Source organism: Orcinus orca, chromosome 1 (genome assembly GCF_937001465.1).
Source record: "Orcinus orca chromosome 1, mOrcOrc1.1, whole genome shotgun sequence".
Lineage (NCBI taxonomy): Eukaryota > Metazoa > Chordata > Mammalia > Artiodactyla > Delphinidae > Orcinus > Orcinus orca.
In genome coordinates this window covers 43,206,632-43,225,358 of record NC_064559.1, presented here as the reverse complement: position 1 = coordinate 43,225,358, position 18,727 = coordinate 43,206,632, and the positions used below count along the sequence as shown (strand labels likewise).

Genomic DNA, 18,727 nt, shown 5'->3' with positions numbered 1-18,727 from the left:
TTGTGTTTCCCAAGTTTTATTTCAGTCATTTCATGAGTGTGACTAGAATCCTGTCAGGGGCTGAACGGCCACATAAGCTTCCCTGGAAAGGCCAATTTTAAAATCAACTCTAGAGACTAGGTTTTGTGTATTCGGCACTGAGCACCACAGTCAAAGAGCAAGGTGTTATATTTAAGAGTTCCTACCAAATGGCTACATGGCGTTTAAAATTTAATAGGATGCTCGCACCTCTGTTTCAAAGGACTGGAATTATTCAGGGAGCGCTGGCTACAAAACTGCTTGCAGACGCTACACCGAATGAGGCCGAGGAAGAGTCTGCAGCCACAGCCGGGCTTCAGACTAAAGTCTCTCTGACTCTGATGCTCCAGGTGGCTTCAGCTTTCAGGGACCTTACAGGATTAGGTCAGTGTGATGCCCACACAATTTTAGGCCTATGAGTGGGCTCACCTCCTACTTACATGTTTTGCTACTTAAATATGTGAAGGCTAAATGCTTATAGGAAGTGGCTAGAGTTCAAGGCTATCCTTAAAACAAAACAACGAAAAAAGAACCACCCCCCCCGCCATGTTTCCTCCGTCTAAGCAAAGGAACACATGGCAGTAACAGTCTGTATCAATTTTTTGTAAACCTTCAAAAGAACAATGTTCTGTTGAGCAAAATTCAGTAGCATTCTGTAAACATTAATTTAAGGAAATCAATAGACTCAGTGAACTAAAGCCATATTGCAAGATAAACTGGCCAGAGTGCCACTTTGTCAAATAGATTTTCGTTTTCTCGGCCTGATAAAGACAGTTTCAAAACGGGGCAAACGTGTTGCAACCAAGGTTTGAAAAGTATGTGGCCTTCAAACAGTCTGCTCATTCTTCCTACAAAGCTGGATAAACATACTTTAAAAGTGATAAGACGGTTTAGAATTGATCTGGCTTTCAAATTTTACATAGGGTAGATTTCTTGGTTGCCTCACAGGAAAAGAGAAAAAACAAAATAATGCGCACATTCAGAATAGAAAATAAATGTACTTGGGAGAAGGGGTTAAATTGTCTTGAGAAAAAGAGCTCTGGGGGCAGTGTCGGTTGATGCTTGATTTTAAAAAAAGAAAGGAAGAAAGAAATCTTTATTCATGCTGACCTGATGGGCAACAGGCTTTCTTGCCAAACTCCAAAAGCCAAACTCTCTAGTGGGTTTGGGATCAGAGGTTTCAGCTGGTGGAAGCTGCTCCTTTCTGTGAGCACCATGCAGTGTCATATTAATATGCAAGGGAGGAGCTGGGGGCGGGGAGGCCAACCTGGGGAAGGGCCGGGGAAGGACCCTGAGTGGGCGAGATCCACGCAACAGCCTCAAGGTTTCTCTCGGCCAGCTTGCAAGAACTGCAGGGATAATTAGGAAAAGTGGCAAAAGGAAAGCCTGTCTCTTGTCTTGTGGCTGCACTGAGGGACCTGCACTGAGCTTGTGGGGATACACTTCCAAGTGAAATTGCCCGCCATCCCCTGATGCCACACCAGCTCTTATAAATGCCGGCAAAGTGGCGCCCGGCTAGGACATGGTGCAAACAGTCCGTTGGAGGGAATGTAATAAAAAGAACCAAGGGTCACACGGGAACTGCAAGGAGGGAGGTTAAGGATCTACCTTGACTGGACAGTGGAGCGCCATGGCAAAGGATGCCAGGCAGTGGACTCTGGTCTGCGGTGTGGCCGTATGGGCTTGGCCATCACCCCTCACGTGGACTTCTCTCAACAGCGCGAAGGAAGGGCCAAGGCTGCCCTGAGGAGTTTCTTTGTTTCCTCATCTGAATTTGAATCTTTTACCTTTTAAGAGTGGGTATTCACAAAATACAGAATTCACAATAAAATTCCTATACGTTTCAGATGTTGATAACATACACATTGATAAAATGTGCCGGGATTGAGCATTTGGAAAAACTGTGACTTTAGGTAATAAAAAAGACTGCCTTCACATCGATGCTACCTGTTAATAATTTGTGTATACATTTTAAACTGTGTAAACATCCCACTGGCAACTTTGCCTATAGATACCAAGATAAATAACCATGTCTCCCACAGCCCCAGAAAAGGAAGTACTAGCTTGCTGGGAATGGAATGACGAATGTCTTTATAATAAACTCTATGAGGCTGTCAAAATTATTTTGTGCCGCTGAAATCTGGTTCACCAAATATGCCTAAAGTGGCTAGTTTGCTTGCTCATGCTTGGAGATCTTGGTGTTGTATGTATTAGGAAATACAATAGTTGTCATGTTATTCGTTGTAATGAGTTAAATTTTCCTTCTCTCCCAAACACGTCTCAACACATGACTCCAAGTTTAAATGAGCATCAGTCAAAATAAAACAAAAACAAAATCATAGAAAAGGCATCAAACACTAAAATCTCATATTTTCTCCCGTCCCTCCACCCCCAAGAGACTATAAAGATACTCTCCCATCTTAAAAACAAGGGTGAGCTCTCTGCTGGAAGGACACATCTGGTAGGCTGTTCGGATAAGATGGGACCGAGACTACTGCATCAAAGAAGCGTAGTTTTGGAACTTCAGAACTAGAAAGGATCTCAGAGAGTTCATGTTCTACCAAAGAGAGAAAAAGCCTCTGCCAGGGGTCGGCAAACTTTTTCTACAAAGGGCTGGACAGTAAATACATAGGCTTTGTGGACTACATTTGGTCTCTGCTGCATATTCATCTTTTTCACATTGCTTTACAAATATAAAAACCCTTCTTAACAAGGGTCATAGAAAACAGATTCAGTGCCAGAGCTGGCCTGTAGGCCAGAGTGTGCCAAGCCCTGCTCTCAGCCACACTTAAGAACTAACCACTTTTCTGAAGGCCTAATGCTCTTTCATTCTTCTCTAATCCTGTGTCAGCACACTAGTAGTTCTTGCAAGGGTAGCTGGGATCAACATACCCGAATTCAACCTACATTGTCACGCCACTCCTCAGATGCGTGTAAGGCTGGCCGCGTCTACAGGAATAATTAATGGACCACACAGAGAGATGCGAAGAACCAGGTGGACCTCAGTCTTGCCCTGCTTTGACAGCGAGCTTTTCGTTAGGAGCTTTCCTGCCAGCAAATATTCAAACGAACTACATGGAGGAATCTATCCCTCCTTCGTGACACAGGTAATGAATCAGCTTCGAGGGGGAAAATAAGCAGTATACCAGTCACTCTGCAGCCTTAACTAACTTCCCTTCAAGTCAACCCCACGAATTATGTGCCAACCGCGTCTGAGTTCAAGACAGGCTCATAGTGCTTGAAGTTTAACTTTTGCTACCATTACTGGGTGAGGCAGTAGGATAAATAGGGCCAAGCTTGCTGCCCTTCTTGGATGGGAGATTATTCAAAAACAACATGCCATCAACTCTCCAATATTGCACGAAGGAAGCTGGGGCACGGATAATCGCAGTTACTCCTGTTTCGTTGGAGAATGCATCCCGTGATTGTTTTCTGCAGAGGTTTACCTTCATAATTCCGCTTTGCCCAGGCTAACATCAGAACTAGCGTGTGTCCTTTATTCATGTGGGTGGAGCAATGTGAGAGAGAAGCCTAGGGAGAGATTGCTAGGAAGTGGGGTTGAGGCAGGACAATGAGAACAGCATTGCTCAGAGTAAGCACCGAAGAAGGCACTGGGAGATACGGATGCTAGATGAAGAGAGCTTCGGAGAACGCCGGGTCACGGGAGACACCGCCTCTCTGCTGACAACAGCTGATGCAGCCCCAATAATACCTGGGTTGTTTTGGGAAGGGACTGGGATGAAAGGCAAAAAAGTCAGAAAAATTCTGCTTTGTGTCCTAGGGAACTCTATGGGTTTCTCCTCCAGGCTTACCCTTTGCAAAACTAAGCATGAGCCGTATTTCAAAAGCAACCTAAGAGTTTTGTGAAGGGCTTTGACATTCCTTTTTCAAGAAAGGTAAATAAATAGCTCGGAAAGTCAGAGAAACAGATTCCAGAAGGGCCCCGGGAGCCTTTGGAAGTCCTCTAGAACCCTACCGACACCTCATGGGTCTGGAGGTTATGTCTGCGGTGGGAAGACTTAGGATGCTGTCGAGACCTGGGACTGGCCCTGCTGAAAGGCAGGGTCAGGAGTCTACATACAAATTATTTTGTACACCTTCAGGTCATTTAAGATGATGAATCTCTGGGAATTCCCTGGCAGTCCAGTGGTTAGGACTCCACGCTTTCGCTGCTGAGGGCACGGGTTCAATCCCCGGTTGGGGAACTAAGATCCCGCAAGCTGTGCAGCACAGCCAAAAAAAAAAAAAAAAAAGATGATAAATCTTTGAAAAATACTCTCTGTATTAAAGGAAGTACAGTGGCCTTGAGAGCACAGCCGACTTCTGCTTCTGATCATGCCTCTTCCTTCACCCCTACTCAAACCCCCATATCTGTTCTCAGGGAATGTATTACCTTTTACTAAAAGTCATTTTTAGTACCAGATTTTATTTTCCACTGTTAAGGTAGCCTTAAAAAAAGAAAAACAGAGGTTGGGTACAATTACCGTTAAGAAAGATAGAAAAAAACATATCCAAGTGACCTGTGTGAGGATTGGATACCTCCCAAACACAAAGCTGTACATACAAAATCCCAGTGGAAAAGACATTCCTGATTGACTACTATCATTTGAGACATGCTTAAGGGGAAGGATGATGTTGCTTTTACAAAAACTACCAACCAAACCTAGTAGTGACGGTCGTTATAACATCTAAAACAATTAATTCTGTCTTGAAAGAGGGGAGATGTTGTATATTCTACAGAAGTTAATACGTATTACACAGGCCGATTGTCTGGGCTGAGTTGTGGCCTCGGTGGAACGTGTGTGGGGACAGGTATACAGGCTCTCTGTTAGTTTGTTCAGGTCCATATCGTCTCCTAGAAAACCCACAGGCATGAGGGCTTCTCGGATGAATGACCTCACTGTTTGGCTGCCCTAGCCACCACAACAAAGTGAGCAGCAAATATAATGCCAATAAATTGTCTATGAATTTGAAAAATTCGCCTCTATAATCCCAGCAAGGGAGTTGCCACATCTCCAAGGGCACTGTTAAAAGATCTGCAAAGAGGGCCTTGGGAGAACACTAAACTGGGCACCCTGGAGATTTTTACTAAGATAATTAAGACACAGCAGCACCCCAAGGGTGGAAGTGGCCCCACCTGGTTGCCATCTGTATTCCCAGGGCCTCCACAGTCACTGCTTAAAGCTTTGCATCCTGCACGGGACTTATGTAGAGAAGGCATAATGTCTTCTGTTCTAGAATCGCAGAATTTCAGAGCTAGAACAAAGCTCTGTTTTGAATCTTATCACTTTACAGGTGAACGAAGTGGAGCCCACAGAGGCAGGTGCTGCCAGGGGCAGACCCTCCCATCTGGGGCTCCTTCCACGCTACCCTGTCATCTCGTGGCTGCCCTTCTCATCTGGAACCCATGACTCCAGAAGCCCGGAGCTGTTCCGGGCTGCTGTCATCTTTATAGCCAACCTTGGGGCAGGAGGAATCACTTTCTCTTTTCAAAACCACTTTTGCACTGACTCTTTGTCCCAATTCTAACGGGAACTCCCTGTTTGCTCTTCTGTTTGTTTGTTTTCCTGTTTAGGGTCAGCAGGAAATGATGCAAGAGTTGGGTTACTGACAGTGGCGACAAGGGAACTTCTCTTTGGCTTGACAAATGAATGAAAGCAAATGCTTATATAGCGCTGACTTTGTGCTAACATATTCATGGACATTCATTTAATTCTCACAACAACTCTGTGAGGTAGGCACTATCATTTCCCCCATTTTACAGATGAGGACACTGAGGCAGGCACAGAAAGGGTAAGACACTTGCCAAGGTTTCACTGCTAGAAAGTGTCAGCGCTGGGATTTGATCCCAGGGACTGGTTCCAGAAACCATGCTCTTAAGTTCTATGCTGTTATTAGTCCAGGACCACTGACATTGGAAAGACTCCCCCAAAGGAAGTCCCTTTTAAGATCTCAAGGTGATGTTTTTATATAAAATTATACCTACTTGTAAGTGAACATTTTGTTTCCTGCTTGAGAATAATACAGAGATCAGAGCTTTCTTGCCTTAGTTGTCATTTTTATAGACTCAAGCCCAAGGTTAAGGCTGTGTCTTCATGACGTCAAACATTCCAATACGTTACCTACAAAAACACTGCAAACATCTGCACAGCAGGGTGGATCTGTGCAATTTTTATTTGGCTGGATATGTTCCGTAGAACGATCAGATTTGCAAGAATACTTGCCAAGGGTCTCATAAATTGGTCTCATAGGATCATTTGAACCAGTAAGTGCTACTGAGACGCTAGTCAAGAAATCCAGCCTCTGAGGATGAACTTTGGGGGCGATCAAAAAAGCCGCATTGGAGGTGTATGTGAGGTATAAAACCGTGATGTGGCCGCCCACTGGAATTCTGCCCTGTTGTCCTGTAATTGTAACTGTCCCTCAGGAAAACATGGTCCTGCCGGAAGAGCATTACAGAAGGGCTGCTAAAATGATCAGACGCAACCCACTTACTGTATGAGATTAGACTTTTAAAAAGGATTAGAGCTCCTTAATCTGGAGAAATGAAGATTAAGAGGGAGTAATGATCAAAGTCTCTAAAATCAGAGAGGAAATGGAGAATATGGCCACAGTCCTGTTCACAAATCCCAGGATATTCTAACAAGGGATATCCCTTTGGAGTTCCAGGGAAATCACTTTAACAGCCATACAAAGAAGATACTATTTTCACAGCAGGTAAGACATTTAGAGAATGACTGCCTTGAGAAGTGGTGTATTCTGAGAATGGAATTACATTTTTAAAAAGGTTTTAATAAACCCAGGGGTGATAAAACCATAATGATCTAAAAATGGCAGGTTAGGAATGTTCTGGGGACATCCTGAGTCTTTCGAAAATGATGCAATCAGTGACAGGTACCCGCCTCTCCTGACATGCTCCCTGCCCAGGGCTGCTGGCCTACTGATCTGGCCACCTCTGTCCTCACTCTGTTACCTAGCTTGTTCCTAATATTCAGAACAGGGGTCAATGACTGGTAAGCTCAGAAACCCAGTACAAAACAGCAACTCATTCCTCGGAGGGGGTTTTCTTTAATCCTTGCCAGGGTCTTTGTCCTCGGATTCCGAATTAGAATTCAGGACAGTGATCTGACCATGCTTCCTATAAAAAATATGAACTTACTCCTTTCAGTAGACCTTCAAATTAAAATCTACATTTTACTCAAACAGAGAGACGTTGGAAACATCTTATGTTGCAGTGGTGGGGGGACAGAACTGGTTAAACTCTCTATTGGAGAAGCTCCTAACACAGATCAATTAACTCACATTTAAGGGGAAATTAAACATACTGATTATGTAGTACCCATCACAGCCCAAGATATCAAGCTCTAAAATTTCCTGCAGTTAATGTAGAAATCAGCACACCTTAAGAAAAGCTGTGCTGTATGTATTCTAAACATATAGAATAAAACTCGAGAGAAATGTTTTAGCTCGGTTCCAAAACAGCCACGTGTTCGTCACTTTCAATATCTAATAATAGGTCATTGTTGGGGAGCCAAAGGCAGCCAAAAATAAATAAATTAAAAAAAAAAAAAAGGTTATGACAGCAGGAGGAGGGGGCAGGGGATTTTGGGAGGGGGTAGAGAGCAGACGAAGATGCCATGCAGAGAAAAAGAACCTTCAGATGACTATAACATGCTCAGCGAGGCATGAAGAATATTTTCTGTACTCACATTTTAGACTGCTTGCTGAAGATTGGTAAAACGTGGCAATGTGCAGGAGGAAATAAAAGAGCCGAGGAGAGGGAAGGGGCTGCAGGAGAAAGGCACCCATCTCCAAGCAAATGCCTAATAAGTCCTCATTCTAACCGTAAGTACCACTGTAAGTTGGGAGCAGTCCCGTGGTATCTTTTCAAACTGCAAGTTTGAAAACGTTAGTCCTCATGTTGGGGAGATATTCAGAATCACTCTTCGTCTGGGGAGGAGAAAAGTAGGAAGGTGGGAAGGGGTGAGGATGGGTTAAGGGGTAAAGAGTTGCCTTGTTTCGCGTTGTGCACTTTCAAGGGCTCTGGGCAAGAACACTGGGACATCTGGAGTTCAGAAGTCGAGGAAAATGGGGAAGAACCAGGAAGATGAATACGCGATCATCAGCTGCACAAAAGAACGGAGCAGAAAGAAGCCTGGATTTGGGCACTCGCGTCTGGCAAGGAGGCCGCCAGCAGGGCTAATGAAGCATTTGTGGTGCAGGACGATTGCCAGCGCAACAAAGAAGATGTGCTTGGGCTCTGCAGATGTGCCAGGGCCCCCAGAGCAAAATAATGACATAATCACCATCAGTGTCACAGACCAGACTGTACACAAGGTGACAGGGGAGCAGGGGGGCTGTAATACACACACGGGGAGGACTCGCCGGGGCCCATGGCGGCTGCGCCCTGAGGCCTGGGACGCAGGCAGGACTACCTGCCTACCTCTCTCTAGCTGTATCTCACATCCTAAGGTGAGGCTTGTCCCCACCATTGGTGGCTGTGTTTTATCCAATCCCAGCTACTCCTGAAGAGGCCACAGAGATCTGAAAAGCTTACGAGAGATTCAGACTGGTTGGAAAAGGCTGGAAAAAGAGAAGGAAGGGGAGAAACGGAAGGAAAGAGTTTTGAGTAAAACTCCCTGTGATTCTGCTAAGTTCTGTGCTCCACCTTCCACGAACCTGACCCTAGCCATTCAACCCAACCCGAGGGACAAACATTAGCATGAGTGTCAAGGTTTCCTGCTGCAAAGAAAATGCAAGAAATATTTGGGGGCGCCTGGAGGGAGGATCACACAGTAGCAATAAATGGTCCACCTCAAAGCAGAGCACGAAAACAACAGGAAGGCAGGAGGGAGCTGCCCCTGCCCATTTTAAACAAGGTCTCTCAGCTGGCCTCGGCACCTGCCCTGGCTCCAGCTTCGTAAGGTGGGTGTGTTAGTACAGCTGTCTGGCTTTTAAGTGACTTTTGTCAGTTTGAAAGTGAAAAGTCTGTTTGAGGAGCTGAAAGAACAATAGCCCAGAGGCCGGAAGAAGGGCTGGCAACACAAAGGACTTAGACTACACTACTGTCCCTTTTCATTACTTCTAATGAAAGATTCATAAGAATAAGTTTAATTTTTTATGATCCCCTTTTTGGTATGACTCTAGTAGTTGTGTCAACTTCCAGATCCAGGTTCTCTTTCAATAGCAAAGGGTCTGTTGTGAAAGTGTCTTCAAAGAACAACAGGGACAGAATAGATGCTGGCCATCCTGTAGGCCCCTTTCTCCAGAAGACACTGCTCTCAGGGACACAGAAATGCTCTTTAAATACGGTTTCCTTCTGCCTTGAGGTCTCTGTGAACACTACAGGGAAGCGATCTTAAACCTCTCGAACGTGCTAGTTCAACTGCTCCTAGGAAGAACGATTCTATTTGTTTTCTTGGCTTCACTCTATTTAACAGGAACAGTAGTATAATCATCATTAATCGCTCTCTTTTCCCTTTACTTTGCAAATAGCTGTCTCCATAGTGCATCTTTTATTTGGTGTCTCAGCCAAAAGGGCAGGGGTGGGGGGGTGGGGGCGGGGAACAGGTTGTATTTGTTTTACGTCCTGTTACCAAATAGCACTGAAGACTGGCTTGAGGCAATCGTTGAAGGTGAAACAATATTTTAAAACGAGGATAATCCACTTTCAAGAACCAAAGTCCTACGCTTCGTCAGAAGAATGTTTGCAAAAACATTCATTCTGGCAAGTGTACACTGAAGTGGTTAAGAGAAGTGACTGAATGATCATTTCATTTTCTGCCCTATGGCTGAAAAAGAACCCAACAGTTAAAAGTGCAATAAAATCCTGGGGGCGGGGCCGGGGTGGGATGGGGTGAGGAAATGTGATTTAAAATGTTATCTGCCACGTGAAAAGGGATCACCAACTTTTGAACAAGCCTGGGGTTCGCTAAATGAGTTTGTTTAATCTAGGCGAAATAAACAGGCTGCTTTTCAAGAGGTGGTTAGACCTGCAGACATTTAATCCAGGATGGGCCGAACACAATGATACCGACCCACTGAAAGCTCCAACCACCACCGGCGGCTCTCAGCAGAGAACGGGCTCCCTTTCTCCTATTGATAACCCTTTGTGGGGCACAGAGAAAGAGGCGAGGCGAGGAGAACTGAACGTCAGACAATGGCCATCATGCCACACACTGTCTCTGAACTTTCCTCATCTCTGAAGGACAATTAATTATGAAGGCCTTAGGGGTAGGTCGAAGCAAGGGAAAAACCCAATGCTGTCCCAGCAGTGGACGCGGCTGCCACCTCTGTGTTTGCTAAATGGCTTTGCCTGTTGGGGTACAGCCACCAAGAGAGCCAATAGATCACTGGGCGGGGGGAGGTGTGGGAGGAAAGCAAAAGATTTTTTTGTGTGTGCGCCTGCCCTTGTATAATTCTATTCTCACTGTGAACTCATCCATACACAAAACACAAGGACAATTTTTTTTTTTTTAAAGAGAGAAAAGCCACAGGGTAGGTTGCAGCAGAAACGGCCTCTCAGTGGTGTGTTAAAAAGGATGGTCTTTTCACCAAATCATTTCACAGAGGCAAAACAGACAAACACAAAGAGTTGAGACTTTTTCTCTGACATTAAATGGAGTAACTGATAAGGTCAGACATATGATACCTAAAGACATGAATCTGTGAACTCTTGAAGTCAAAGGGCCTCTCTGTGCCGAGGAACAATCTTTCAAAGGAAATAGATCATAGAACTCCACTGAATCTGCTTTAAACTTTATGAAGCAGGAGGAGAAAAAGCTCTAAGTAGGGAAGCTTGACAGAAGAGCCTTGAACTATTTTCTGAAGGAAAGATGAGACCCTCCCTAGGCTGCCACAAAACATCTTTTTTTTTTTTTTTCTAAAGGCTCCTCTGAACTTTGATACCAAGACACTGCCATTGAAAGTTGTATAATTATGTGCTATAGCCACTGTAGAAAATGCTTTGTTCCCCCCAACAAAGGACAATAAGCAAAGTAAAGCGACATTACACTGTATCTTTTTCTTTAAGAATGTTGAGAAAGGTCATGGAATGCTATAACTAATAAAGCTGTTGAGTAAGGAGGTTTGAACGTTGATCTTACTGTGCTTGAATGTAACCCAATGACAAAAAAGACACAGGGCGCTAAAAATGCAACGACATTACCAAATAGATGATAAATCAATGGGCCTGCTTCATTATACTGATCAACACCTTGAATCCCAGATGGACAGCGGTGCAAAAATGAAGCTTCGGGCACGCAGTTCTCCCTGTGCCCTCCCCTACCCCTGCCACCTCCCCCCACCCTTCCCCACCCAGCCTGGCGTCTTTACTGCTCCCTCCTTCAAATTTCAGGCAATCATTCTGTACGAGGAATATGTTTCCAGATAGCCATGTGTGTACATATATTTAGAGAACATTCATTTAGTCTCTTAAAAGATCAATTTGGCTTGTCAATGGGGGGACTGGCAGGGAAGGAAACGGCAAAGGTTTCTTTTCCTCCTGCCACCCACCAAGAGTGCGTTGTGTGATCGTTTAAATGACACCTCGGCTTTGAGGCCAAAAGACTGCAAGAGCAGTAAAAGGGTTTCCCTCCTGTGCCAGTTTTCCAAATGATCACTCATATTTAAGTATCTATTTGGAGCAGAGGGAAGCGCTTCCTAAATCCACCTGTCCTCATTTTTCTTTAAAGAGGGGACAGGGCGAATGAAGGACTTCCAAATATATTAAATCTTCTTAAATGTGCGTCGTGTGGAAAGCGGGAGTGGGCTGGGAATGGGGGTGAGCCTGGTGGAGGGAGTACATGCACTCTATGTGTTTAAGTGTCGTGCGTTTGGGTGGGTGTGTGCGTGGGGGGATGTGAGGAGTGCTGCCTTTTCATTTTCTCTTTCTAAGAGGAGAGTGAGAAGACACAGAGAGAGGCCTGCAGAAGTACCCTTCTTGCCTGTCATGTGACACCTAGAAATAAGTCAAACCACTGGCTCCACGATGGAACGTCTGCCCCGTGAGTTAGTATCTTAGGAAATGACATTTACAAGCCCACTAATCAATGAATCAAGTTCTCTTTTCTATTTGTTTCTAAGCCTTCCATCCAAAGCCCTGGGTCTTTATTGAGGGCAAGGGAAGTTAGTCACTCCTCCTGCGAGTTTGGACCCTGCCCGCAGTTAATTGGCTAGCCACTAATGGCCCACAGGGGACACCTGGCTGACCACCGCGGGGGAAGAGCTAGCTCATGGGAATGGAGAAAAGGAGAAGGAGTGCTCAGGGAAGTCTTGGAAATTGATTGCAAGCCTTGCCTTCTTTCCTGCCCCAGTTGTGAGGGAAACAGAAAAGCAATACAGTCCAAAGCACATGCCCCTGCGGTCAGAAGGGTCAGCCCAGAAGAAGGGGTCTGCGACATTCTCTTCCCAACCTCCATGCAGGCCATCCCAGACCCCAAGCTCTGGGTCATCCTGCCTTTCCCAGCGGCCAGCCTACCTCAGTCAACCTAGGGTGGCTGTCTTCCGGCTCCCTGAGCAGTGCGTTTAACCTTTGTGACTTACACAGATCGGTTGCCTTAGTTGAGTTCTCTGCAAAAACGTGTCAACCTGCCTTGGAAACTGACAGCGCTCATTGCCTTCTTTCCCTGCCACAGTTGTGAGGGAAACAGAAGTAATAAAATTCAACTCCTATGCCCCTGAAGTCAGAAGTATCAGTGTGATTTAAAAACTGGGAAGGAATCCCAAACCTCATTTCCCTCCCTATAAAAATCAATTTTGGAAGCTCTTCAAAATGAAGTGAGAATGAAGCATGGCAATATATACCATAACACCTGGAACGACGAACGTATTGTTACCCATCTCATTTAACGTGAAAAGCGGGAGTTAAAAATGAGGCCTGGACTTCCCTGGTGGCGCAGTGGTTGAGAGTCTGCCTGCCGATGCAGGGGACACGGGTTCGTGCCCCGGTCCGGGAAGATCCCACATGCCGCGGAGCGGCTGGGCCCGTGAGCCATGGCTGCTGAGCCTACGCGTCCGGAGCCTGTGCTCCGCAACAGGAGAGGCCACAGCAGTGAGAGGCCCACGTACCGCAAAAAAAAAAAAAAAAAAAATGCGGCCTGTCACTGAACGTGCCTGTCTGAACACCTTCACGGACTCGTGTTGGGAGGGAGATGCCCGACCCCTGTCCTGTAGCCAACTTTCTTCCCTTGAGCACAAGCTGAAAGCGTGGTTCATCCCCCCCTACCCTCCCCCTTCAGTGTCTTCTTCCACATCCCCTGGGACTTCTCAAGCTCTCACCACCCCAAGTCTGAATGCCGTGCCAAGAATCTTGGCAATTGTGTAAACTGATACAAAAGGCAGAACAGGCTCTCCTGTCACTTAGAAGGTTCTGACTCATACAAGACAGGAAATGCGCAGGGTCTAGAAGAGCAGGGAGATGCGAGCCACTCCCTCTGCACTAGTGATAAACCTTCCCCATCTGCTTTATTTTCCCGCAGGCCAGGGGTCAGCAGCCACTCCAGCCTTGAGAGCCATCAGCAGCAGGGGCTGGAGGGGGGTGGCGCTTAGCAGTGACAGAGGTGCCGCCAGCAAGCTTATGACAGAGGCAGAGATGGAGCAGAAAGCTGAGAAAAGGCAAGGGGAGGAGGAGGAGGGAAAGAAGGAAGGAGAAGGTAGCAAAGGACAGAAAAGCGTTAGCCTCACCCCCGCTCTCTCTCCCTGGCTCCCCTGTTCCCACCCACTTAGAACTGCTTTAGAAACAGTATAAAGCTTTAGGCAAGCTGAAGTATTTCTGGTATTAATATCCATATCATTAGGACTCACATTAAATTAATTAATATAGGTAGACCACTTAGAAGAGTGCCCAGAACATACTAAACAGTCAATAAATGTGAGCTATTTTATCATTGCTACAAACCACTGATTAACTGATTGAGGAATTTTAAAATGCAATCAAGAAGACGTTTTATTATTTGGCCAGCTAATGGTTGGTTTAATATATTCCTTTAAATTGATTGGATCTTTGGGCATCATGTAGGCATAACTTCCGTCTCTCTACTAGGCCCCATATCTGGTTAAAACTTTAAGAATAAACCAGGTGTACAGTTCTCTACTTTGCCATCTTCTTCACTTGCTCATTTTAGACTGCAGATGCACTTGACTTGCTCTTCAGGGGAGAAACTTAGATGCAAAAGTCAAGCAGTGCATGCAATAGCAGCTAAGGTATCAGATAGAGGTGCTGGGTCTACTTCTGGCTCACAGCCACGGTCCACACTGGAAGAGCAACAATGATAAGACCAGTGGCTTTTTTTTTTTTTTTTACAAATTTATTTATTTATTTTTGGCTGCGTTGGGTCTTCGTTGCTACGCGCAGGCTTTTTTTAGCCACAACTACTGAGCCCGCGAGCCACAACTACTGAAGTCCCCGCGCCTACAGCCCCTGCTCCGCAACAACAGAAACCACCGCTATGAGAAGCCCGCGCACTGCAACGAAGAGTAGCCCCTGCTCACCGCAATTGGACCAGCGGCTTTTTAAGCATCTCACTTAAGCACTGACCTCCATGCACAAAGGCACAGAAAAGAAGGATCATCTTATCTGAAGATTTTATTAGTAAGTGCCCCAAACTGAGAGGCTAAATTAAAAACTACTTCATGATATTAGGATCATATGTGGTGGTAGGGGTGTGTATGTGCATATGTGTGGGTAAGTGGAGGGGGCAGGGCAGAATCCAGCTCCTGCTTTGTTCTTAGCACATTTCCGGAAAGAGCCTAGTTTTTACCGAAGGAGGAATAAGGCCCAGAATAGTCCAATAACTTGTCTGAAGTCACATGAGAAGTGACAAAATTGCTCCCTGGGCCCCATACTCTTTGCACTGAAGCAGTCTTAAAATAGACACTGCAGATAAAGGAGAGGTGGCCTGGCTGGAAGTGGATATGATTCACAAAGAGAGGAATATCAGATGGTAATCATATTAAAGGAGGATTTAGATGATGCTAAACGGAGCAGCTTGTTGGGTATCTCTTGATTCCAGCCATCCCGTTTGTGTCATTTTGGCCCTTGCGCTGAGTAGGGGATTAAAACCAACCAGGTAAGGTTTACACGACCCTAAAAAATCCTAATGGGCACTGTCAGGATTTGTTCTCTTGAGTATGTCACTCAGCAAAAATGCACAAACCATCCCGTGGATCTCGGGCAATTCTTTTATGAAGCTTGACGCACGCCGCCAAACGAATATTTATCATAATAAACTGCAATTAGTTCACTAGCACACCGCTGAATTCTCTTAGCTCAAAGTTGACAGCAAAAGACTTATCAGAAAGGGGGTGGGGAGAAGTGAAGCTTTTAATAAGATTTCTTTAAAATGTTTAGCCATCGTCATCATGCAGGAGAAACGGGTTCGATCCCTGGTCAGGGAACTAAGATCCTACATGCCACAAAGTGTGGCCAAAAAAAAAAAAAAAAAAAAAGTTTAGCCATTGTCACAATCTTCAGCTTTAGAAGAAATCTGCTAGAGTGTTCTGTCGAAACAGTAAACCAGTGCTCTGTTCCAACAGAGACTTTAAAATACTGAAGCAGTAAGTACAAGAAGGAGCCTCACTTTTAATGTGTTTGGCCAAAGAAAAACTTTGCTTATAACCCATTTGGCAAGAAAAATACATTGGTATTGGATAGCAAAGAGAAATTGGTGGCTTGCAGTATAAACACTCCAACTTTCAAGGAAAAACCATGACTTTCCCGCTGCTAAACTTCCCCATTCAGTTCTTCATAAGCCACAAAAACTGATCTGCTAAGACCACTGGGAGAAGGGTCCCCAGAGGAATGGGCAAGCAGCGGGGGACAGTGGGGTTCAGGTCGGTATTGACAAGGCCAGACCGAGGTGCCCCTTTCTCCTTTTTTTTTTTTTTTGCGGTACGTGGGCCTCTCACTGTTGTGGCCTCTCCTGTTGCGGAGCACAGGCTCCGGATGCGCAGGCTCAGCGGCCATGGCTCACGGGCCCAGCCGCTCCGCGGCATGTGGGATCCTCCCGGACCGGGGCACGAACCCGTGTCCCCCGCATCGGCAGGCGGACTCTCAACCACTGCGCCACCAGGGAAGCCCGCCCCTCTCTCCTTTGACACGGAGAACTTTGCGGGCATTTGGGGGTACCTATCTGCGTAAGGCAAGCAAGAATATTAACATAAGGTCCGTGCACGAGCAGATGTGGGGGAAAAATTCTCCTCCTCAAGGTACTACAAGAGAAGGACCACCTCTGTCAAGCCACAGCCTGTCCATTCTCATCATCAGAGGTTCAGCCTGCAGAACCCTTCCCACATTCCCACTTCCAGCCATCATTGCCCCAGTCAGCAGGGCTCAGCGAAATGCTTTTGTGGGTACTGGGAGATTCGCTGGTGTTGTCTCATGGAAAGTCATCCCGTTCAATGAAAAACGCTGAGGCACCGCATCAGCCAGTAAAGAAATGCCTTACTCATAGCCACATCTCTCTTATTGTTGCATAGATACGGCTTTCTGGGAACCATCTGCACTGCTTCATATATGCCTGGAATATGCAGGTTGCAGACACATACAAGTATGTATAAGACCGTATGAAGGAAGGGCAGCTAGCTCGTGAAGCTGCACGTGTGCAAAATGAACACACAAGGGTGTCCTCCCAGAAGAACAAAACCAGAAGCAAACAAGCGAACAGAGACGTCCATGGGTCTCTTATCATAGGTACTTGGGAAATTCTCACACCGTTTCTTCCAGAAAGGAAATGAATGCTCATGAAAGTTTGAAACCGTGGAATCACTTCCCCATCATCTTTCTAGACTTTTTAAGAAAACAACTTTTGAAGCTACCACTGAACGCAGCATATGTCAACTCAATCCACACGCCAGAATTAAATGTGAAAAAGGCCTATTGGGGGAGGGACCTCTTCTCTGGAAAGGGAATCACTCTGTGTGTGTTCCTTGCTGCCGTTTCTTTGGATTCGCCAGTTCCCTCTTGTGTGGCCACATGGGTCTTCCAAGCAAGCAGCAGAGGCGGGGGATGGGAAAGGAAACGGAAGTGGGTCAGCTCCCAGGACTCTGACGGGACCCACGGGGGGGCTCTTCATTGCCACTCGACCTCTTACCCTACTGGGGGATGCTTGTGTGAGATGCCAAAGCAAAAAAAAAAAAAAAAAAAAAGACAGATTTGGGGCATTTCTAAAGAAAATAATTCTTTTTTAAAAAAGGGAGATGACCGAAAAACAAAGATGAGTTCCTACCTCAAAGTCATTTGCTTTATTGTAGTGCATGTTCAGAGCCCTGTACAGCTCACAGTCTCTGGTTATAGACAGCTCTTCGGTACTGGTGACCCCATCGTTGATGGCTTGACGCGCGTACTTCTCCATCTGAATGTAGTAAAACTCACGGAAATTGCTAAACCACTTGATGAGCTGAGAGGTAATGCATCTGTTGAACTGTTAAATTTAAATGTTGAAAAGGATAAGAACATTGCCATTTTTCTTCATTCATTCTTTAAGCATTTGAAGAATTTTTAAAGTTCCCCTCCCTTCCTTACTTGGAAAGGTATGTTTTTAATTCCACCAAAATGGTGGCAAGAGCAATGATATACTTACGGGATATTATAAAACCAACTAACGATGGAAACTGCGTCACGACCCTCCACATCTCAAATGGAAACCTCATGGTCTAAATCTGATTTTCCTTAAGCTGAATGTCTTATTTGAAACGTTGTTCTTCATCTTTCAGTAGAACAAACTGCATTTGTATACTTCTTATGGACATTCGTTCAAGCCACAGAATCCTGGGAAGTCGTCATATTCAAGTACCAGAGATGGTGAGTCACGTGACTTCACCACGAGCGTGATTTATTTTTTAAAGAGAATTTGTGTCACCACGTGACAATCTCATTCAATGCTGGCAAATGGCTTTCACACAAAAGGGGAGGAATCTGGCACTCGCTTAGTTTTGGGTAGTGGGTGATCCCCGTGGCCGTCGGCTATGATTCCACTTAATGTCTGCACCCGGTACCCACGGCTGGTGCTGTCTGGTCAAACCTCCGTACCTGTTCATACACTTCCTACAGCCAGCACTCGAGAGGACCCATGCCCCCTTCCCACTGGAGTCTATGCAGTTTGGGAGGTGTGCTTAAGACACAGTCCACAGACAGCATAGACAGAATCTTTATTACAGTTTTTTAAATGCCAAGTTACAACAACATGATCAGGCTTTACAACTTTGTTTACCAAGGTTTCCCAATGACCTTTTAAATGAAGATGTCTTCCTGGATTCACTGCAAGTGATACCCTTCTTATTGACAGTCCTCTGTGCACGTAAAGGACAGATGCATCTCAACTTGCCAAGTCAAAACCAATAAATCCATAGCTTTATATCAGGCAGGCTGACAGACAACCCCCTGCCTTTTGTCATCACAGGCATTCCCTTCGCTGGGCCCCCAGAAAAAGATGGACATTCATCAAAAATCAACAAAGACCACTTATCAAACACTGGCCATGAGAACATCCAGACTCCAGCAAGATGACAGCTAAAGTGTGTATCGGGGCTGTAATTACTACACAGAAAGTTGTTTCTATACCAGCAAAGATAATAAATGAATGAAAATTTATGGCAGAGAATGGAAGTAACAAGGAAACAGAAGCAGGGAGACTGGTGTTTCTCCCAAAAGGCCAACTTGCATCATAATTGCCATGGAGTTGCAAGGGCCCTTACAGATAATTGACCAGAA

General features: G+C 45.5%; 1 protein-coding gene across 5 annotated transcripts in view; it reads right to left on the bottom strand.

Moving 5' to 3' along the window:
* PROX1 (prospero homeobox 1) overlaps window positions 1-18,727 on the bottom strand; it is a 52,125-nt gene that overhangs the window by 11,553 nt on the left and 21,845 nt on the right. For all 5 annotated transcript variants that reach the window (XM_033438023.2, XM_033438032.2, XM_033438033.2 and 2 more), the window contains one exon: window positions 17,244-17,438. In XM_033438023.2, the coding sequence (XP_033293914.1) occupies window positions 17,244-17,438 (195 nt within the window). The remainder of the gene's footprint in view (window positions 1-17,243; window positions 17,439-18,727) is intronic.